At 56.9% G+C, this 20363-nt stretch overlaps 9 protein-coding genes across 10 annotated transcripts, besides 15 other annotated features; 6 read left to right on the top strand and 3 right to left on the bottom strand.

Moving 5' to 3' along the window:
* Positions 1 to 150: 150 nt before the first annotated feature.
* EKO05_0008269 (Proteasome endopeptidase complex) lies at positions 151 to 1042 on the bottom strand (the record flags this gene model as incomplete). Its single annotated transcript, XM_038941392.1, has 3 exons — positions 151 to 755; positions 815 to 962; positions 1013 to 1042. 3 exons carry the CDS (start codon positions 1040 to 1042, stop codon positions 151 to 153), a joined length of 783 nt encoding a protein of 260 aa, XP_038796722.1.
* A 221-nt stretch (positions 1043 to 1263) lies between these two features.
* Positions 1264 to 2097, top strand: EKO05_0008268 (uncharacterized protein; the record flags this gene model as incomplete). Of its 2 annotated transcripts, XM_059637256.1 has the most annotated exons (2): positions 1264 to 1326; positions 1378 to 2097. In XM_059637256.1, 2 exons carry the CDS (start codon positions 1264 to 1266, stop codon positions 2095 to 2097), a joined length of 783 nt encoding a protein of 260 aa, XP_059493239.1. The 2 variants fall into 2 exon arrangements, with proteins under 2 accessions (XP_059493239.1, XP_038796721.1); XM_038946485.1 differs by having other exon boundaries at positions 1264 to 2097.
* Positions 2098 to 3375: 1278 nt separating this feature from the next.
* On the top strand, positions 3376 to 4795 carry EKO05_0008267 (Phosphopyruvate hydratase; the record flags this gene model as incomplete). The annotated part of the gene is made up of 3 exons (XM_038941236.1): positions 3376 to 3420; positions 3474 to 3949; positions 4000 to 4795. The coding sequence occupies 3 exons, from the start codon at positions 3376 to 3378 to the stop codon at positions 4793 to 4795; spliced, it is 1317 nt and encodes a 438-aa protein (XP_038796720.1).
* An 832-nt stretch (positions 4796 to 5627) lies between these two features.
* Positions 5628 to 7250, top strand: EKO05_0008266 (uncharacterized protein; the record flags this gene model as incomplete). The annotated part of the gene is made up of 1 exon (XM_038946484.1): positions 5628 to 7250. One exon carries the CDS (start codon positions 5628 to 5630, stop codon positions 7248 to 7250), a length of 1623 nt encoding a protein of 540 aa, XP_038796719.1.
* A 2102-nt stretch (positions 7251 to 9352) lies between these two features.
* Positions 9353 to 10905, top strand: EKO05_0008265 (uncharacterized protein; the record flags this gene model as incomplete). The annotated part of the gene is made up of 2 exons (XM_059637255.1): positions 9353 to 9775; positions 9808 to 10905. 2 exons carry the CDS (start codon positions 9353 to 9355, stop codon positions 10903 to 10905), a joined length of 1521 nt encoding a protein of 506 aa, XP_059493238.1.
* Positions 10906 to 11112: 207 nt separating this feature from the next.
* Positions 11113 to 11144: a tandem repeat.
* Positions 11145 to 11184: 40 nt separating this feature from the next.
* Positions 11185 to 11241: a mobile genetic element.
* Positions 11185 to 11246: a tandem repeat.
* A 333-nt stretch (positions 11247 to 11579) lies between these two features.
* Positions 11580 to 11608: a tandem repeat.
* A 153-nt stretch (positions 11609 to 11761) lies between these two features.
* Positions 11762 to 11787: a tandem repeat.
* Positions 11788 to 11843: a tandem repeat.
* Positions 11844 to 11912: a tandem repeat.
* Positions 11913 to 12906: 994 nt separating this feature from the next.
* Positions 12907 to 13484, bottom strand: EKO05_0008264 (60S ribosomal protein L11; the record flags this gene model as incomplete). The annotated part of the gene is made up of 2 exons (XM_038941235.2): positions 12907 to 13063; positions 13147 to 13484. 2 exons carry the CDS (start codon positions 13482 to 13484, stop codon positions 12907 to 12909), a joined length of 495 nt encoding a protein of 164 aa, XP_038796717.2.
* Positions 13094 to 13120: a tandem repeat.
* Positions 13485 to 13894: 410 nt separating the features above from the next.
* Positions 13895 to 14767, top strand: EKO05_0008263 (Small nuclear ribonucleoprotein-associated protein B; the record flags this gene model as incomplete). Its single annotated transcript, XM_059637254.1, has 5 exons — positions 13895 to 13924; positions 14009 to 14017; positions 14068 to 14139; positions 14189 to 14606; positions 14658 to 14767. 5 exons carry the CDS (start codon positions 13895 to 13897, stop codon positions 14765 to 14767), a joined length of 639 nt encoding a protein of 212 aa, XP_059493237.1.
* A 537-nt stretch (positions 14768 to 15304) lies between these two features.
* EKO05_0008262 (pyruvate transporter mpc1) lies at positions 15305 to 15996 on the top strand (the record flags this gene model as incomplete). The annotated part of the gene is made up of 3 exons (XM_038941394.1): positions 15305 to 15377; positions 15526 to 15598; positions 15726 to 15996. 3 exons carry the CDS (start codon positions 15305 to 15307, stop codon positions 15994 to 15996), a joined length of 417 nt encoding a protein of 138 aa, XP_038796715.1.
* Positions 15613 to 15639: a tandem repeat.
* Positions 15997 to 16011: 15 nt separating the features above from the next.
* Positions 16012 to 16054: a tandem repeat.
* Positions 16055 to 16237: 183 nt separating this feature from the next.
* Positions 16238 to 16265: a tandem repeat.
* A 27-nt stretch (positions 16266 to 16292) lies between these two features.
* EKO05_0008261 (Peroxisome biosynthesis protein pex1) lies at positions 16293 to 20076 on the bottom strand (the record flags this gene model as incomplete). The annotated part of the gene is made up of 2 exons (XM_038941506.1): positions 16293 to 19886; positions 19945 to 20076. The coding sequence occupies 2 exons, from the start codon at positions 20074 to 20076 to the stop codon at positions 16293 to 16295; spliced, it is 3726 nt and encodes a 1241-aa protein (XP_038796714.1).
* Positions 16484 to 16532: a tandem repeat.
* Positions 16636 to 16679: a tandem repeat.
* Positions 20073 to 20140: a tandem repeat.
* An 8-nt stretch (positions 20141 to 20148) lies between these two features.
* Positions 20149 to 20187: a tandem repeat.
* Positions 20188 to 20363: the final 176 nt, after the last annotated feature.

The following is a 20363-nucleotide window of genomic DNA, read 5'->3' as shown; positions in this document are numbered from 1 at the left end:
GCCCCAAGGACGGCATGAGTTTGAGATTGATCATGATCCCATCAGATTGTACATTTATTCATGCCTATCGTTCAGCCGTTTAGCTTCAAGAGCTCCTTGGCTCTGGACGTATCATCATCTCCGTGCTATCATGCAACATCTAGGTCAGCCTTACGCCGTCTGCGTGCCATATCCCCTGATCCTCTCGGCAAAAGCCCAGCTCTGGTTCTCCAGCTTGACGTCCTCGTTCAGGTCAACACCGTCCTTGGTGATGACGGCGATAGAGTACCTGTCCATACTCCTGGCATCCCTGTAGAAGAGGACCTTCATGCACTCCTTGACCTTTTCTACCGCTTGCTCCTTGGTGACGTTCTGTACGGATGCCTCGTCAGGCAATATTGTCCGCATGATGGGCTGTGCAAGATGCGCTCCGAACCCTGTGGCAATCGACGGGGAGGAGAATGTGGTGCCAAGCAGATCTGCACTCGCAAGGAAAGGCTTGCCCTCGCCATCCAGGCCAGCGATCAAAAGATGGTTCCACAGTGGGTCGAACTTCGATCGGCGGTTGTACATGACTTTGGCGAGATATGTGTGGAGGTTCTTGGCGTTGAGAGAGTCATCTGTCGACGAGTAGTTCTCGCGGATATCGAGAGAGTTGAGGAGGCGATCGAGGTACTGCATGTCCGAGACGTCACCGCCGAAGCCTACAACTACCTCATCGTTGAACTTCCGTAGTCGCTTGACATCGGTGAAGCGGGCGAGTGATCCATACGAGGCTGTGGCAGAAGATCAGCACATAAGTCTTGTAGCTCGGTGACAGTAGGCTGCATCATACCCAAATTGTCCGCCGCAATGACCACGCCGTCCTTGAACTTTGCCGCTAGCACCGAAGTACCCGTAACGATGGGTTGCTGCGAGTGCTGGGTCGGACCCATCGACTGGAAGTGTGAGTGGTCATACGCGCCGTAGACATCGTCTCTAGGCTGTGTTGATGTCAGTATGGCGGTGTTTGTCAAGCGGGGAGGCGTCTTACACGGCCCCAGGCTTGCGGAAGGTGGTTCATCGTGCGTTTGGTGGTCTTGGATGTCTTGTTGTGGCGTTGGATGTCTTGTTCGGGAGTTGACGGCGTGTGTTGGCGAGAAGGCAGTGTTCGGAGGTGCGTGGTTGATGGTCACTGTCGCCGTGCAGGCAGCTCCACCACGATATGCTTGGCAGTAGCTTGGGCACGGGCCACACTCCACACGAGATCTTGGTGGTTGCTCTTTCACCTCAGTACAAGACACAATGCTGGGAGTAAACTATGAAAGCAGTGACGAGGAGGAGCAGCTCCCAGCGACGACAGCCAAGGTGAGACTCGCATATGTACCTAGGAGGACTTCGATAGCTACTAATATCGAGTTGGCAAACGTTCCTGTAGCAGCCGTCTCCGTCCCCGAAGCTGCTCCCGAGAAGGTCACTTCACCGCCGCCTGCTCCAGTCAACGGGCCTGCGCAAGGCCCAACTGCGTCGCCTCCTCCAGCAGACAACGACGCAGCCGACGATGTTCCTCCAGGCTCGCCGTACACGTCCAATCGAGCTGTCATTCAGAATCTAACCTTACCCACCGTGCCCAATTTCGAGATCCCAGCTTCGCCGCCGGGCTCGCCGCCACAACGAGCGACAAAGAAGTTTGCCCAATTTCTCGAGTTGAAGAAGAAGGGGCAGCACTTTAATCAACGGCTGGAGAGCTCTTCGGTGCTGCGCGACCCCGGTCATTCGCAAAAGTTGATGAGCTTTGCTGGCATCAGCGATGAGGAGCAACATGCATCTACTCTACCCGAGAGTCTGGCTGTGCCTGTGGTGTTTCCACCCTGGGCATATGTAGAGGAGTTGAGGGCCTCGCAGAAGCGGATCTTGAAGGCGAAGGAGCAGGAGAAAGCCAGAACACCGAGAGAGGCTATTGACTTTGTCTCTGCGACGAGATCTGATACCTCGAGTCGCACAAGTACATCTTCTGGGAGGACCTCTGCATCGCAAAGCGCAAGCAAGAGGAAGGAGCTGGAACACAGAAGTCGAGAAGGATCATTGGCAGGAGGCGAACGGAGGAGTACATCGAGATCACCCAAAAGAAGACGGTGATTACCAGCGCATTATCGTGAGACACGTCCAATCAATGTGCAGGCGCGTACGTTGTCGGCGAATCGTGCGTTGCGCATAGCTTGCACCCAACTACGATAATAACGCAGGAACACAGATCCGATGCAGCTCTTTCTGAAACCTCGGTATAGTCCCTCTGTTGCGCAGTGTCTGGAGTCTGCATCCAGCGCATCCAGCGCTAAACTGAAGCCTGGGCGAATTTGCACGATAGGCGCGATCGGCGCACTGGCGTCATCCGGGTACTTGCCTTGTCAGGTACATGGCGGTAGCGCGTTCAACGTAATGTAAAGATTCAGCACAAGGCCGTTTGCAGATACCAGATACCGTGACACGCAGCATTTCACTTGCAATTAGAGAGCTCGGTGGTCACCGCCAGTAGGTCCCCGGCTGCTGTCTGCCTGAGCCTGGAACTGCTCGGGGGGGTTCATCACACCATTCTAGGCCAACGGCTGTGCATTGGGACAACCGTGTATCTGAAGAGAGAAGACGGCGAATTGCTCCAAGCTGTATCACTTATAAGCTGGAACAAGCTGCCACAAGCTCTGGGTAGCTTTCAGGTGAGGTGCACCGGAGAAGCCTCTCGAAGCTGAGTGCGTAGATGTGGTGACGATCAGAGACTGGAGGGGTACATCCAACCGGCGATCAGTCGAGGTGGAAGCCTCCTCCCAACAATTCTAGAAGGCAGTCGTGGTGGAAGCCTCCTCCCAACAACTCTAGAAGGCAGTCATGGTGGAAGCCTCCTCCCAACATTTCTAGAAGACGGTCATGGCCGTGACAGCTGCGCCAATGCTCTTGTGATACGATCAACGCACGCTCTTACGACACACGGCGCGGCGGCCAATGAGCCCTGCGGCATGGCGGGGCAGGCGATGTGCTCAACGAGGTCGCGACGTGCCCCTCTTTCTCATCAACTACTTGATCCTTGACACATCCAAACAAAACACCCAGTGCAACTTTTTTCACCCACCTGGTAAGTCAAGCTCTTCACCAGCCTTCCATCCGCGGCCGGCCGTGCCATCCCACACCCAATGCCAGTTTGAGGCTCCGCTGGCCTCTGACAGTCAAGGGCTGGGCAGTGGTCGAGTGTTTCTTCGGGATCCACCTCATCGCCGGCCGGTGACGCTTGACCAGAACGTTGTAGTCTGCCACGCACCGCGTCGTAGGGCTGGACTGCGCCTATATAGACTCGACGCCGCTCAGCTCCACTTCTGCCATTGACTCTCACTGATCAAGCCATCGTAGCCTCCAAACACAGACACCATGGCCATCACCAAGATCCACGCCCGTTCCGTCTACGACTCTCGCGTACGTGTCTCCATCATGCAACTGCCCGTCGACAGCATGCTGACTGCCTCCAGGGTAACCCCACCGTCGAGGTCGACATCGTCACCGAGACTGGCCTCCACCGCGCCATCGTTCCCTCCGGTGCCTCCACTGGCTCCCACGAGGCCTGCGAGCTCCGCGATGGTGACAAGAGCAAGTGGGGTGGCAAGGGCGTGACCAAGGCCGTTGCCAACGTCAACGACAAGATCGCCCCTGCTCTGATCAAGGAGAAGCTCGACGTCAAGGACCAGTCCGCTGTCGACGCTTTCCTCATCAAGCTCGATGGAACCAAGAACAAGACTGAGCTCGGTGCCAACGCCATCCTCGGTGTCTCCATGGCCATCGCCAAGGCTGCTGCCGCCGAGAAGGGCGTCCCTCTCTACGCCCACATCTCCGACTTGGCCGGCACCAAGAAGCCCTACGTTCTGCCTGTTCCCTTCATGAACGTGCTCAACGGTGGCTCCCACGCTGGTGGCCGCATGGCCTTCCAGGAGTTCATGATCGTTCCTTCGTACGTCTCCTCACGTTGACATTCCCAAGAGATGGTCTAACAACCAGCAGTGAGGCTCCTACCTTCACCGAGGCCATGCGTCAGGGTGCCGAGGTCTACCAGCAGCTCAAGTCTCTCGCCAAGAAGAAGTACGGCCAGTCTGCCGGAAACGTCGGTGACGAGGGTGGTGTTGCCCCCGACGTCCAGACCGCCGAGGAGGCTCTCGACCTCATCACTGACGCCATTGAGGCCGCTGGTTACACTGGTCAGATCAAGATCGCCATGGACGTTGCCTCCAGCGAGTTCTACAAGGCCGATGAGAAGAAGTACGACCTCGACTTCAAGAACCCCGACAGCGATAAGAGCAAGTGGCTCACCTACGAGCAGCTCGCTGAGCTCTACAAGACCCTCTCCGAGAAGTACCCCATCGTCTCTATCGAGGACCCCTTCGCCGAGGACGACTGGGAGGCCTGGTCTTACTTCTTCAAGACCTCTGACTTCCAGATCGTTGGTGATGACCTGACAGTCACCAACCCTGAGTTCATCAAGAAGGCCATCGAGCAGAAGTCTTGCAACGCCCTCCTCTTGAAGGTCAACCAGATCGGTACCATCACCGAGGCCATCCAGGCCGCCAAGGACGCTTTCGCTGCCGACTGGGGTGTCATGGTTTCCCACCGCTCCGGTGAGACTGAGGATGTTACCATCGCTGACATCGTTGTCGGTCTCCGTGCTGGTCAGATCAAGACCGGTGCCCCTGCCCGATCTGAGCGTCTCGCCAAGCTCAACCAGATCCTCCGTATCGAGGAGGAGCTTGGTGACAACGCCGTCTACGCTGGCACCAAGTTCAGGACTTCTGTCAACATGTAAGAGGTTGCTTTTGAGAGAAGAAGTGACGAAAAAGCACCACCAAGAAGTGCAATGATTATGATATAGCGATTTTCTGTACACGAGATGCAACAAATGCAATCCAATACCCAAGTTAATGATGCACTCGAAGAGTCTTGTATCCGTTGTTCTCACCACGAACCAGCTTACAAAAATGCGTAGTCAAGGTCTAGCATTGTTGCATTGTGAATGCATCTCCGATCCGAGCTTGTCTGTTCTACGCTACGACAGTACTAATGCAGACCCTTAACTCCCTTGTCTAGCTCCTAGCTGTCCTCTGGGTACGTGCGTGCTTCCGGGACTACCCTCTGGCGCACAGCCGTCCCGAGGTGCGCGACCACCATTACTTCCGCACTTCTCCGGTATTTGATAGACTTGCTGCAGCATCGTACCCGAACGATAATTTACTGGCACGCTCGATCCGCTGTCAACAAGAAGCCCCAGTTTGTCGACCTCTCTACTGCTCATCGTGCAAAATTTCAACGGAACATCATGTACAAACACCTAGTACAATCCACCAGCAAAAACCTAGTCAGCCCAGATCATGTTAGAAAGTACTTAGCGAACCGAGTCGATAGAGTGGATTCTGGGGACAGCTTGGTCTTTGTTGCCATCTCTAGAAACTTTGAGATGCTCCGGCCATTGTGGCTTCTTTGTTCAATGACCGCACAGTGCAGCTTTAAGAAGGACTATATAACAACAAACGCCCTTGATCCACCCGGCACATGAACCGTGTCCAAACCGAACAGACTTTGAGCAAGAGTATTATCCACTGACGATTTCTGAGCATCGAACAAATACTGAGCCGCCAGTAATGAGCCAGAGCTGCCCTAGACGCAACACAGAAGACGACGGAGGGACTTCCACTGGTGTTGAAGCCGTGCAAGATCAAACCCAAACCGTAGGTCATTCTGTTGATCACAATAAACACGACGACAGAGGTCACCCAGCAGCTCGTATGCAATCTCCGAGTACAAAATCCTGGTCTAGTGAGAATGAAGAGTTGTCCCCAAGAGCGTCGACCTATTACTGCGACCTCTACACGACGGAAGGGTACGCACAATCGACGCATTGCGATCCCACCTACCTGAAACCTAGCACACTGCGTACAACGGAAGCGAGGACGGCTTCAACTGTGACTGTCTTCCCAAGCTTCCAAGCTTCGGTCAAAGAATCCAACCCAGATTCGAGTTCAGAGTGGAGCGATGTTGATACTGACGTCGAACAGCGTACAACGATGGATTTGAAGAACCAACGCGGTAAGGGTCAGTCGTACATCAAAAGGCTCAAAGAAATCTACCGAGCGGGACCGCCAGGCGAGGGTCAGCTGCTCTGGAGAGGCTTGAGGGATTATTGGAGGGAAAGGCGGACAGGTGTAGTCTTCGAGATGTATCAACCTCACCCTACCGATGAAAGCAGCCGTGTGCCCTCGCCGGAGTTTGTGGTGGAAGAGGAAGTTGCAGATCCACGACAACGTCGTTCACCTACAGCGGCATACGTCACCGGCGAAGGTGGAGGCCAGCGGAGACTACGAAATGACTCTGTGGTAAGTTATGGCGACGTCTCGCGCACATCACGCGAAGTACCCATCAAGATTCGCCGAACCGTCTTGGAACTGGACACGAACAAATGCCTGCCACCACAGCCTCCGTTGGGTGATGCCCCTAGAGGACGTTCGCAGCGTGATCAGGGTAGAGGATTGGATTTGAACAAGCCTCTGCCTCGGACGCCCTTCCCGTGCTTTCCCATGCCACCAAAGCCCCCGGAAGGGAGTGAGGAATCAGCTGTAGCGCCACCATGGCCACCTACCTATACAGCAACAGTAGGTTCGGAGTCATCAGACTGTCATAACAAGGTACCAAGTCAAGGTAGCCTGAAGCACGTGGCCCAGGATCCGCAACTGGCCACACGGCTGCTCCGAAGCCCAGCAACCAGAGCCCCAGACGCCCAGCCCAGCCCCACGGGTACGTGCAAGCCAAGCGGAGCGGAGCAAGCGCACGACGTCCTGAAAGCCAAAATCTCCGCACCTATGCCCCCATCACCTGCTGCTGTCGCTGGCGATTTCTCCCCACGACGCCCCGCTCCTCATCCAGACACGGCGAGCGAGAAGGCACGAGGTAAGCCAACGTCCCTTTCCTCGGCTATCGGGCTCGACAGGCTTGCGCATCCTGCACGGCCTTGGATGCCTTGGGTGCTTCGCGCTACGAAGCGGCTGGCTTTGGAGGAAAGCTTCACGTGCCAAGGGGTGGTCGAGGGCCTGGTGTGTGGTGCATGCACGACTGAATCGGAACGGGATGTGCGCGAGGATGGGGCGAGGATGGGGCGTGAAGATGAGATGCGGCCTGAGCCGCTGTTCACGGGAGGAATGTTTGATGGGAGTTACTGTGATGTGGAGGATGGGAAGGCTGAGGAGAGGAAAACGGGTAGGTGGATATGAAACATATTCTCTGCACTTTGTGGAGGATGAGAAGGCTGAGGAGAGGAAGACTGGTAGGTGGATATGAAGTTTATTCTTTGCACTTTGTGGAGGGGTTGGCATTGGGTAGGTGAGAAGCGTGTTCGTGTTTGTTCTCTGCTGAGATTGTGGCACATGTACACCACGCACGACACTGCACGCTTGAAGCGAGGTTCGCTACTCTTGCTCTGCTGAGGACTGCAGCTCGATGCGAAAGAAACTCAAATGGGCTGGCGGTAGGGCGCGCAGTCGTGACGTCATCAGACGGCTGGACGGTGGTACGCAGTGCGTGCGAGAGGCCGAAAGCGTGGCAGTGAGACGCGGAAACACGCAAGGCGCCGGGCCAAAGTAGCCATGTCTGCAGCCAGGACTGACACAGCAGCCGTGCGTGAGCTTTCCATCTCGCATGTCTCAACTGCACCGCAAGCAAGGCATAGCAGTCCGGTAGATAGCGACAGCGCCCGCTTCGTGGCGGCGGCGTGCCTGGCTGGAATTCTGCACATGCTGCCATGTTGGAGGGAGGGCTGAGGGAGGGGGATTCTCTACCTGGTCGTGTTCAATGCTAAGAGCTGCACGCACGACACGAAGATGCAAGCACGCCTCGCAGACAACGTGGACTTGTAGAGAGATGCCAACACACTCACTTGCTGCGACCGTTGGGGGCATGGCAGGTATTTTGCGGCCCGCGTGCCACTCCACTTCACATCGTGCAAGAGATCCCAAGAATAGGCGGGGGATGATCGAAACAGATGAGTCTTCCTATGGCTAGAGCATGGAGAGTGTCCAGGTAAATAGCCTGGATGCTTGGTGGTGTGTTGCACAGGCTGGGTCTACGCGTGGCTCACTAGCGTTCGTTGTATGCGATGTGCCTCGTCCTGCAGCTGCAGCGCAAGGATCAGCGGCGCTACCGTGCTCACTGCTCACGTTCCCAGCCTGGCGAGACGTGCGCTGAGCTGACGGCTGTGGCGAACGGAGGCAGACAGCTTGGGTTAAAATAAGAGCGCGGACGGCAGGGTGCTCGCATGCCATGAACGGGCGGCAACGGAGACACGCGAGGAAAACAAGGTTTGGTTCGAGCGAGCGTCTTGCCCACGACGACCGTCTTGGACAGTTGGACAGTTGGACTCGACTCTCGAGGTCGTGCTGTGGCTTCCCACGGCGGGGCGGCGCCTTTGAGTTTGGATCACGATTGGCGGGAGCCCGCGTTAGCGTAAATGTACTCGAATGCACAGTCCCTGCATCCTCCGACCACTCACCTCTCACGACAGCCATGTCGCGTTTTGCAGGCGCGAAACAGCGTGCAGCAATTGGACGTCGAGTGTCCAGTGTCCTGGACGTTCAACGCCCGCACGCTCGGCAGCGCTCTGCGCCCGAGGGGCACGAGGTGTGAACATGGCCCCCTTCTGCCGCCTTCCTCTTCTCTGGAAGACCTCACCGTCTCTGGGGCGCAAGACAGTCTGCGTGCGACCTTGACGACGCGCACGATTACCGCTCTGGACTGCCCTCTGCAACCGTGCTGACTAGTAGGATCAGCAGGCTGTCAGATATATCAAGACCACCACCTTCGCACAACAGCGCCCTGCTCTGGACGTGCATCTCTTGGTCCTCGTCTATTGACTTCTCCCGGGCGTCTATTTCTGGAGCCACCCACTCCGCGCCCTCCTCTGCGCGCCATTGCAACCTACTCGTCTCCCCCGCCAGCCTATCAGACGGGCACCTGCAGTCGTGCAAGCATCTTGCCTTTTACACGTTGTAAGTACCCGCCCGCTATCCTTCCCATCTCTCTCCACCGGCAGCTGCCCGTGCCTCCCCTCTATCCAATCCACGGGTTCGCGGCCTTCGAAGCGCCCGCTTTAGATACCGGGCGCTTCGCCCATTGCCTCCTCTCTCTTCTCTAGCAGGTCTCATTGTAATACCTTGTGCGTCTCTGCATTCTGTCTCTCTTGCTGCACACCTCTGTACTCCTGCGACTGGTCTGAGCTGGCCTGGATTATAGTCGTCCTCCCTCCATACACCTCTCTACCCCTCTGTCTTGACGCATGAGAGCCTTTTGCTCCGCCACGTGAACGCCGCAAAGCTCAAGCATGTCCACCAACAATAAGAAGGGTCTCACAGTTACGATTGAAAGACGAAACACCGACGACTCAACCACATCAGAAGTCAAGACACCACGCACAGCACGCTTCGCTGAAGCGACATCAGTCTACTCACCCATCGACGCTCCAAAGTCACCTTTCAGCTCCTACCCCACAAACCACTACAAGCCGCAGCCTCAAGTATCGGACGTGGGCTTTGGCTACGTCCAAACCGTCGAGATGGAAGAGACCGACAGGAAATACCTCCCTCCTCCGACACCAAGAGGTCCCCTCAAGAGTGCGTTGAAGTCGCCCGGCGCGCCACCGCGGACACCTGGCAGGCCCAGCATGATCCTCAGCCCTACATTCAGGGAGGAGCGTGATCTCGAGAAGCAAGAATCTTCGTTGGAGAAGGAGCAGGCCAAGGATATCGTATGTCATCGTAGACTGAACTACTTCAACAGAGTGCTAACGTCGAGCAGAAAGTCAAGGTCCGAGTAAGGATCGCTAAGATCTTCTTGCGCGGCATCAACTTCGCTTGCAGTCTTATCGTTCTCTCCATGGTCGCAACTGCACTGGCAATCTTCCACGCAACAAAGTCACTCCCAAAACGAAACAACCTTCCTCCTTGGGCCGACAACACGAAGACATGGCCGCAGATTCTCCTGTTGGTCATTGCAATCATCTCTCTTGTCATGTCCATCACCGTGATGATTGCGTATTGCAGAGGAGGTCACAACCGAGCCGAGAAGGTGGCAGCCTACTACACCATCTTCGCCGTCGGTTTCTTCATCTTCAGCATCATCATGTGGGCTGTAGGTGCAGCAGTCTTCAACCAGAGCAAAGCGCAAAATAGCAACAAAGACATGTGGGGCTGGTCTTGCGTCGACAACAAGCGGCGGCATCTGTTCGAGGACGATATTGCTTACGGTCTCGTTTGCCGCCTGCAGAACTGGGCACTCGTCTGCTGCATCATCGAAGTCGTCGTTGAAGTCCTCTGCATCATCATCTACGGAATTGTCTTCTACCGTTTCTGGTCCAAGAGGAAGCTTAGGAAGTCCATGGCTGTCCGCGACAAAGCTCGATCGGACCTCTACCTTGCCCAACTCCGCTCGCAGTCAGCACCCAACACCCCCGGATTCGGCCCTCTCTCGCCCCGCTCCGGTGGCTGGCGCCCACCCCCAGGCCACCCTGACTACGTCGACCCCAACGCCATGGCTCAAGACAGCGAGAACGGCAAGGTTCAGTACGCCCAGATCCGTGAGATTGTTCAGCCACAGCCGTTCACCCTGCAAGCGCCACCGATCAAGGTCACTGGCGCAACACCCAAGATCAGCCAGGACGGCTTTGATACACCCTCACGAACACAGACCGTCTCACCACCCGTGCCGACTCTTTCCCCTGGGATTGAGAGACACAACGACCACGTGGCTGCCGCACCGGGAGAACAGCAATACGCAGCTGTTCCCATCCCAGGAGCATACACACCGCTGGCATCGCCTTCGTACCCACCGGCACAGCAACAGCAAGGATTCGACTTTGGTCCTCATGCGGGTCGATGAGCCTGCACGTGTGTATATTTCCCAGCTCAAGTGGTATCACGCAAATCGTTGTTGTTTCTTCTTCCATCTGGGATCAGGGTCATTATTGAGCATGACTGGCGATCACGGGTGCTTTTGTACATTTTCCCCTTTTGATACATGAGTTTGGCTTCTGGCTGGAGTGCGTCGTTTCATTTGTCGTCGTTCATTGAATCTCCGCGAGATACCTTTGCGTTTGAGTTTGCGTTTGCGTCTTGAGTCTCTCCTCGGCGATGAGCAAGATTGATATGTGCATGTGATGCAGTTACAATAGCAGTAGCCGATAGCAGCAGCAGCAGCAGCAGCAATAGCAGTAAGAGCAGACTAGATGTCTGGCACGTACAGACGAATCAAAAACCTATTCACACTCGCTCGTACTCACATCGGCCCTTTACTCGCACGTCGAGAGTCAAGATGCCCGTGCTCCAGGCCGACTCCTCAGCGTCTGTGAATCTCCCATCACGTCCCTGAACCCCGCGCCGTCTCGCCTGCGCACCCGGTTCCCAACACGCGTGTATCACGCTCTTCTACTCGTCGTCATCGCGGCCACGATCGCGGTTGGCGATGGTGCTTCGTGCTGAGTCTGCGCTGTTCTACGTGCATCCGTCCATGCTCACCGCGCTTCGTGGCCGCTCTGGTCGTGCACGTGCAGACAGACACACACACACACACACACACACACACATCCTACTCGGCGTGCAGACACATCTTCATCAGCGTGTTTGGCTCGGGCGGTTGCGGAAAACATTTCTCTTTCTTTCTTTTCGTCTTTCTTTTCGTCTTTGCTTGCTTTCTGGCCGTGTTTGTTCCTTTGTCGAAAGCTGGTTTCGGTGCGGGGGTTCTGTGCTGCGGTTTGTGGGCTGGGCTGTGCCGTGCTGTGCCGTGCTGTGCCGTGCTGTGCCGTGTTGTGCCGTGTTGTGTTGGGCTGTGTTGGGCTGTGTTGTATCGTGCTTTGTTGTGCCATGCCCTGCCTTGCCATGCTGTGCCGTTCGGATGCAGTAGTCCTGTAGACGATAGAAGCTAGGAGGTACTCCTCTTTGAATGAGCGTTAGATGTGTATAGCTGCAAGGTAGAATCTTGGTGGTGGGGGGGGGGGGGTCCAAGGGAGAAAGGGAGAGAGGGATGAGGGTAGTTCGTTTGCATATGATAGAAGGAGAGAAAAAATAGAGATTTTTTTCTTGATTGTGCTGCTATGAATGCGTGTCTACAGTCGGACACAACGATTACTTGTGTGCAAAGTCACGATACTGATTCGTACCTCTAGTTCTGGTCGTACTTGATTAGGGCTACTAGCTGGATAGAGTACCAGACATGTGATGGACGTGCTGGAGCCAAGTGTTCATGTACACGGACAACGCCGCGGTTTAGAGGCGATGACGTAGTGTGTCTGCTGGTTTACCAGATGTTCGTCGTGTGCAGGTACTGTTAACACGAGCATCGAAGTACCTTGCAGTGTTGAGAAGTCTGGTAGGTGTGCGGAGCAGGTGCGGGTCCAAGTGTAAAATACGTCAACAGTGCGCCGTTATTCACGTCAAGTTTGACCACAATTTCCGTGTAAAAGACCTACTGCTGTCAGTGTACATCATGTGGAAATGCAGTACGGGAAGAGGAGCTGCTGACGTGGTAGCGATCATGCATTGCCTGGGTATGTAGATGAGAAGGCTCGATAGATGCAGCTGCAATCTGGGCGAACACGATCAGCGGCACAGAGGCAAACACGCACGCACAAGACAAGGACATGATAGATGATCACCAATGGTTGTGCGGAACATCACCCAAGTGAAGCCTCCATTGTAATGTGATCGAAGACCCGCTCGTTCGAGACGAGGTCAGCTCCATTGATAGGCCTGAACTTGCAAGTTCAATGCTTGCTCTTTTAAGTACACTCCGGGACTCCGCAGGACCAAACCCTCCGAGACGGAATATGCTGGTAATCGTTCAGAATCTTCATTTCGTTCCCTCTTCACCCTACTCATGACGCGCTTATCGGACAATGCCCTCGAAGCGGTTCTTGTACCACTTGACGGTCTCGGCCTGGTTGACGCGGTGGGAGGCGCCGATCCTGCTCTGGCATCGCCTGCGCTTGGCAACGCGCTCGCCAGGGCGGGTCATGCAGACGTAGAAGTCCATACCGTAGATACTGCGCCGTGTTAGCGATGGCCGCGGTGATTTCTTCTTCTTCTTCTTCTTCTTCTTCGTCGTCGTCTTCCTGATGTTACGTACCCAATGCTGGGGTCGTACTTGATACCCAAGTCGATGTGCTCGGAGATACCGAAACCGAAGTTGCCGGACTCGCTGAAGTTGCGCTTGCGGAGCTCGTACTCCTTGACCTTGAGGCCGCGCTCGAGGATCTCCTCAGCCTTGGGGCCGCGGACGGTGACGTGGACGGAGATCTTCTCGTTACGGCGGATACCGAAGGTACGGACGGTGTAGCGGGCCTTGGAGTAGACGGGGGTCTGACCGGACAGCTGCTCGAGCACCTTGGCGGCACGAGTGAGCCTGTCACCAGACTCTCCGACGGAGATGTTGAGGACGAGCTTCTGGATGCGGAGCTCCCGCATGGGGTTGGAGGCCTTGGAGTCGGACTGGCATAGCAATTAGCATTCCGTCGAGGAGCTGTGGGCGGCGGCGGGCGCATACCATGGTGACTGCTACGGGAGTTAGTAGGCGAGGTGGACTGTCGAAGGGAAGGGCGGACGGTCGAAAGTGCAGACGAGGATAATTTGGGCTCGGCTGTGGGCGTCGTGCGGCGCGCTAGACGACGAATGGCTTGGCTGGCCCGAGCGCCGCGTCGCAACTTTGAAGCTCTCGACCAGCACCACCAGCACCACCAGCACCGGACACACGTGCAGCTCCACCGCGACATCCACACCCACCTCACCGACACCACGTAGGAAGGGGTTCGCGCGCAGACAACCGCCGTCGCCTACTTTTTGAGCCTCAAGTCGTCCTCGGACGCGCAACCGCCGCCATGGCCGCCGCCAACAGACAGGGCAAGATGGTAAGTGCCTCTCTCTGCACGCTCGAGTCCTTGAGCCTGAGAGAAGATGCGCATATAGAAACTGACTGACGTGCGTGGATATAGCAAAACCTAGTAAGCGCCCTCCTATCCGCACACGCTCGCCATCAACTCACTCTGCGCAGATCAACTACCGCATGAAGGTGACACTTCAAGACGGCAGGCAGATGGTCGGGCAGATGCTCGCATTCGACAAGGTAGGCTCGGATAATGGCCCGCCAGGTCCATTGCTAATTCTCTGCGCAGCACATGAACCTCGTCCTCGCCGACACGGAGGAGTTCCGCCGCACACGACGAAGGGGAAAGGCCGCGCCGGGCGCAACCCAGCAGGTCACCGAAACCGAGGAGCGACGTGCCATTGGCCTCACCATCATTCGCGGCGCGCACGTCATCTCGCTGTCCGTAGATGGACCACCGCCCGCCGACCCTGCCGCACGACTGGGAGCTGCCGCTAGTGGACCCTCGACGGCTGCGGCGCTGGCTGCTGGACCTGGTGTTGCGCGACCGGCAGGACGTGGACTGCCCGTCGGTCTCACTGGACCTGCTGCTGGTGTAGGAGGACCCGGTGCTGGGTTCGGTGCACCGCCCTTCGCTGGCGGCCCACCAGGATTCGCAGGACCGCCTCCTGGCTTTGGCGGTCGTGGTGGTCCCCCGGGTGGACCTCGTAAGTTGCACATAGAAAGTAACAGTAGACTTCAATGCTGACATGTCACAGCTGGCTTCCCACCTGCTGGCGGACCTCCTGGCTTTGGTGGTCCCCCTGGCTTTGGTGGACCACCTGGTTTCCAGGGGCGCGGTGGCCCTCCAGGTTTCGGCGGACGATAGACAGAGGAGGCAGTTTATTCGACGTTCGAGTCTCCCAGCAATCCGCCTCGCTGTTTCACTGCAAGACACCACGAAGAAGCGTCTGGCGAACTGGCGCAGTCAACGCGCACCAACTGAGCTGGAAAGATGGTTAACGCAAAGGGTGCAATTAGAGCAGCGGTGGCCCAGCGCATTTTGAAAAAGTGTCTGGTGCTGTTTGGAAGGTGTATCAAGCCAAAAGCGTTCAATTTTGGATGTTTTAGCCAGAAGCAGCGATATAGTGAACGCCTGCTCTATTATACCACGAATCGCAAACACTGTTTCAGTGCTCGTTTTCTTGACCATGATAAACCTACCATGTCCAGGCTGACAGGCGCACGTGACATGCCAGCTCCGAAAAGCGCTCGTTCGCAGGGCGGCTGTCCGGAAAACGCTTGGCAATCTCAACACCAAAGCTTGCGGCTCACGCCCCGAGCTCCACCCTGCCTCTGCCAACGGTCTCACGCGCAACGCACCTTTCCGCCCGTTCACCCCACGCCGTCGCACCACCCGCCCACCATGGCCGCCGCAATCAAAGCCCTCAATGCGAAGATCCGCTCCAACAAGTACACCGACTACATCTGCTCGACCCGTACGTTGCGTCCTCTCCCGCCGTGGCTGTCCCGGCGTCCTTTTTTTTGGGGGGGGGGGGGGGTGTTGGTATTGGGAGCTCTGGGATGGTCGTGATCTCGGGTGTGGGCAGAGGAGGCTGCGTACAAAGAGTGCTGACTATTCGCCAGACTTCTGGGGCCCCGTCAGTAACTTTGGTATCCCCATTGCCGCAATTGCAGACATGAGCAAGGACCCGGAGATGTACGTCTGAACGGCACCAAACCAAAGCACAGCACAGCACACTTGCCCGCAACAAAAGCTTCCCCAACCCTTCCACCCATCCGCTCACAAAGCCACCTGTACATTCCCTTCTAACACCACCCCCCAGCATATCCGGCCGCATGACCGGCGCGCTAACCCTCTACTCGGCCACCTTTATGCGCTACGCCATGGCTGTCAGCCCCGCAAACTACTTGCTGTTTGGGTGCCACGCCATCAACTTCACCTCGCAGCTCGTCCAGGGCTACCGCTACATCAATTACTTCCACTTTGGCGGGCGAGAGGCGCAGCTGGGCGACCAGGCCAAGCAGGTCGGCGCCGAGGCGGTCGGCAAGGCCAAGGAGGTCGCGGATAAGGCGAAGGCTGCTGTTTCGAAATAGAGGGATTGTGGTTGTAGGCAGACAGGCAGACAGGCAGGCAGGAAGGGAGGCAGGGAGGACGTGGTTGAGAAGAGGGCCAGGTGTGTGCATGTGTATATTTATTTGCGATACCGGACACTGCATCAAGGAAGCTATTTCGAGCACCATTGAATCGATCGACGAGTTGCACGTGCTCAACACCCACGCGTTGGACAAGGTACTACACGTTGATTCCGCATACAGCTATCGTGCCCGTAATGCTACAACAACAGCAACGACGACAACGACAATAGAACTATTCATCCACCCACAATCCACTACATCAGACTCGTCCGCCCCCCAATCTCACTCCCGCCCTGCCCACTCGGCAGATTCCCCTCGCGGCCCTCGACAAACTCGCGATAGATTCTCTGCAGCCGCAGGCGCTCCTGCGCGCTGATACTGCTGCGGCCACTGCTCAGCGAGCTATCAATGTGTTTCCACAGGATCTGCGGCTCCTTCCTCTCCGCGGCGTCGTCATCCGCAGCCCCATCGTCATCGTCGTCGTCGTTGTCGTCTTTGCCGCTGCTCTGTGGCCGCTGCAGGGCTTTTTGCTTGCGCCGGAGGGCTTGCAGGGCTTGGATTTTGAGGGCGATTTGGGCGCGCTCGGTCAGTTGGTGCGAGGCGGAGAGGGAGGAGGGGGGGGAGGTAGAAGATGGAGAAGGGGTGTCGCCGTAGCGGAAGTAGGAAAAGTCTGGGATGCCCTTGTCCTTTGCGTTGGTCGGGGTGGAAGAGCCATTCTTCTTACTCTGTGGCGGCGCGCTGAGATCCGTATCTCCGAGTACGTCGTGAATGGCTTCGAGCTGTGCGTTGTAGACTACAGCTTGCAGGTCGGCGCCTGAGTAGCCTTCTGTGCGTTGGGCTATCTCGCGCAGATTCTCCCCGGCTGAGTCTATCGAGAGGACGCTGGGTGCGAGGTGCAGTTTGCGGGTTACGGCTTTCAGAATGTCAATGCGCTCTTCCACGTCGGGCATGTCGCAGAGCAGAGACTTGTCTAGACGTCCAGGACGCAGCAGCGCAGGGTCGATGAGGTCGGGGCGAGATGTTGCGGCAAGGACGTAGACGCCGCTGAGACCCTCAGCACCATCCATTTGCGTTAGCAACTGGTTAACAACACGGTCTGTGACGCCAGTGGAGTCGTGGCCACGCTTTGGCGCGATGGAGTCGAACTCATCAAAGAAGAGGACGCATGGCCGTGCTGCTTCGGCGCGCTCAAAGAGGTCTCGGACAGACTTCTCAGAGGCACCAATGTATTTGTTCAAGATCTCGGGGCCTTTGACGGAGATGAAGTTGAGGCCACATTCACCAGCCACCGCCGACGCAAGCAGAGTCTTTCCACAGCCAGGGAAGCCATAGAGCAGCAGTCCAGATCGCAATCGCAGTGGGCACTGAGCAAAAATCGGTGCGTATGTGGTGGGATACTGCAGTGTTTCCAGCAGGATCTGGCGTGTTGCTGTCAAGCCTCCGATCGAGTCCCATTTGGTCGTCGATGACTGCAGTGTTACGTTTCGGAGTGATGCTGGGGTAAAGCCTTTAGTAGCCGACGCATAGTCGTCTCTTGTGAGAGTGACGGTGTTCGACGAGTCGGTCACGGATCGAATGAGAGCTTCGTTGCGGGCTCGTGAAGTGAGCAGTACAAGGTCGCCTGGCATATACCCATCCGTTTGCCCGGCAAGATCCAGGAAGTCAATCGTGGAGTCGACGACGAAACCATAGTCGTCTGAAGTATCGTGCTGTATACCGCCGATGCTGGATTGGCTGCGGTGGGATGTGCTCGGCCGGCTGTTTGACGGTGATGGTGGGAAAGCATGACCGTTCGTTTGTGGTCGTGGTGGCTGCGGTTTGGCATCTTTGAACGCCAACTTTTCCAGCACCTTTCGCCTTCCATCCTTGTTCGGTGCCTTCAAACTGACCATCTCACGAACAATATGCCCACCGACAATGACGTTGTTCAGCGCCTCCTTGCCTTGTGCTGTGGCGAGAAGAACTACACCAGAGTCGATCGAGCAGTACTGTCTTACGATAGAGACGATGCTCTCGCTGACGTGACGACTGCGCCCATTCTCGTTACCCACTTGAAGCTCCGTCTCCACCGGGCAAAGCTTGTCGAGATCGTCTAGGATGACTACAGCGTTGCCGCCCGACCGCGCACTCCATGCTGCAGTCGCGAAGAGTCGGTTTAGGGTCTCCTTGATGGTCGCCACTCTTATCTCATCCGTTATGAGTTTTCGACAAGGGAAGTAGATGGTGTGGAATAGATACTCCGTTCGTAGTTGATGTGCAAGAAGCTGAGCGCACTCTGACTTACCCGCACCTAGTCCACCGCTAAGCAGAACTGATGAGTTATGCGTCAGATGCGAGCGCAGTTGATCGATGAGAGGGTTGATGCCGACAAGTTCTGGCGGGTTTTTGGGTAACGGATCGCCCTGCTGCCAGCTCTTGGCCCAACTTGATGGTGTGGCGATTTCGGTTCCCAGTTCGATGGCCGGTTTTCTCTCAGGGAACAATACCCAAGATATGCCATTAGATGGCTGTGGAGGGTCGAACTTGACGATGCCTCCTTGCCAGGTCGACTCAGGCTCTATCACCGGCGGTAAGACCATGCCGTCTGTAACTGGACCATCCAACAAGCCGTTCTTTTTCCCATATATAGCCTTGAGTCTCTGTATGGCATTTTCTTGCTCTTGCTTTGACTCGCCGCCAAACTTGAGGTTTGCATTGCCCAAAGAAGCGGCCGAAGCAAATGGTATGACTTTGATAGACTTTACGACTGCCTCTTTCGCGTCTCTTGAAGCAGGAGTAGAGGGTTTGATGGCTGATGGCTTTGGGGTCTGATTCGGGGCGCCTTCGATGCGAACCAGGCCTCCTACAAACCCTTCGAATCCTAGGACCTTGCAAAGATCGGTGGAGAGCGCGACATGTCGGCTGTCTGGCGCATCTTCCCATGCTGATATCCTCGCGACTATGCGAGCAGCAGTCTTCTCCTGGTCTTGCTCTTTCGACATGTCCACTGGCTCTTGCAAGCCGGCAGGCTTGATGATAGCGACGGAGACCCATGTCGCTCCTCGGAGCGCCTTTGTGAGGAGGACATGCTTGTCCACCCAGATCTTCAGGCCGTCTGCATCTGCATCATCTTCCTCGTCGAACGACTCGTGAGCCACACTGCGGTCCACACCGCGAAGGAAGACTGCGCCCTTGCTAGCAGCCTCATCGCGACCGCTTCGACGCCGGACCGTGCTTGCCGTACTCTTCCCGCTCTTTCTCGACACAGCGCCGACACTTCTGCTCTCTCGGTTCGCCGAGCTTCGGTCTGGCTTTTGGCGCGTCTTTGGGGCAACGATGACTTCGGCGTCGGGAGAGATCTTGACAAAGAGCGAACCTGCAGGGGGCGCAGGTGTAACCGAGGTTACGACGATGTTTGCGGTGGTGGTTGGGGAGAGGTGGAGGGTCAAGGGGTGCGGTGTCTGCGCCTGAGGGTTTGGCAGTGCGCGAATCTGGGACAGGAAGTTGAGCTCGAGGAACTGGGCATGGAGCTCGATCATCTCCCAATCTACGGGCGTGAGGGGCTCGATGTTGATAGTGTGCGCTTGCGGGGGGTCCAGGTGCAGTTGTATGCCCACTTTCTGCCCTTCGCTCAGTCCAATGAGCCTGGCGAAGGTGGCATCGACCTCGACGGCGGCCATGTCCTGCTGGCTGGCCGCTGGGCTGTTGCGCAGCCCATTTCGATCGACGACGGCTGCAAGCCTGCGCTTGCTCTGCATGCCCGTCCAGCCCACGAAGACGGACTTGGGCGGGGAGGCATTGCGTGCGTCCGAGGCGCCGGGGGGCGGGGGCTGGCGGTACGAGAGCTCGACGACGACGTTCTGCGCGACCTACAGCGGGGGCGTGGGCGTTGGCGTTGTGAGCTTGTAGTGGCCGAGGACGACTTACCGCATTCGCATTCACAAGCACCGCGACGAGCGATGCAGGGAGATTGACGAGGCAGTTCTTCAGCGACTGCTGCAGGGCGACCTCAGCCTGGACGACGCTGCCAGCAGGCTTCTTCGGCGGCATCGGCGGCATGGTGCGCGGTGCGCGGTGAGCGGTGGGGGATGTGTCGTGCGTGGTGCCGAGTGCGCGGTGGTGGACCAGCGCCGACCTCGACCTCGACCTCGACCTCGACCTCGACCTCGAGCTGCCGAGGTTCGTCAGCGCCGATGAAGGCGGCCGCTGCTGGCACACGCCGGCCAATCACAGTCCGGTGGGGCGGGCTGTTCCTACGCGACGCGCTGGCGTGTAGCAACGCGACTCCCAAATTCTTGTCTCCACCCCCTCCACCCCCTCCACCCCCTCCGCGCCGCACCGCTCGA

The sequence above is a fragment of the Ascochyta rabiei genome, chromosome 14 (assembly GCF_004011695.2).
Source record: "Ascochyta rabiei chromosome 14, complete sequence".
NCBI classification, from domain to species: domain Eukaryota; kingdom Fungi; phylum Ascomycota; class Dothideomycetes; order Pleosporales; family Didymellaceae; genus Ascochyta; species Ascochyta rabiei.
The sequence above is the reverse complement of the archived record's forward strand: the minus strand, read 5'-3'. Positions and strand labels throughout refer to the sequence as shown.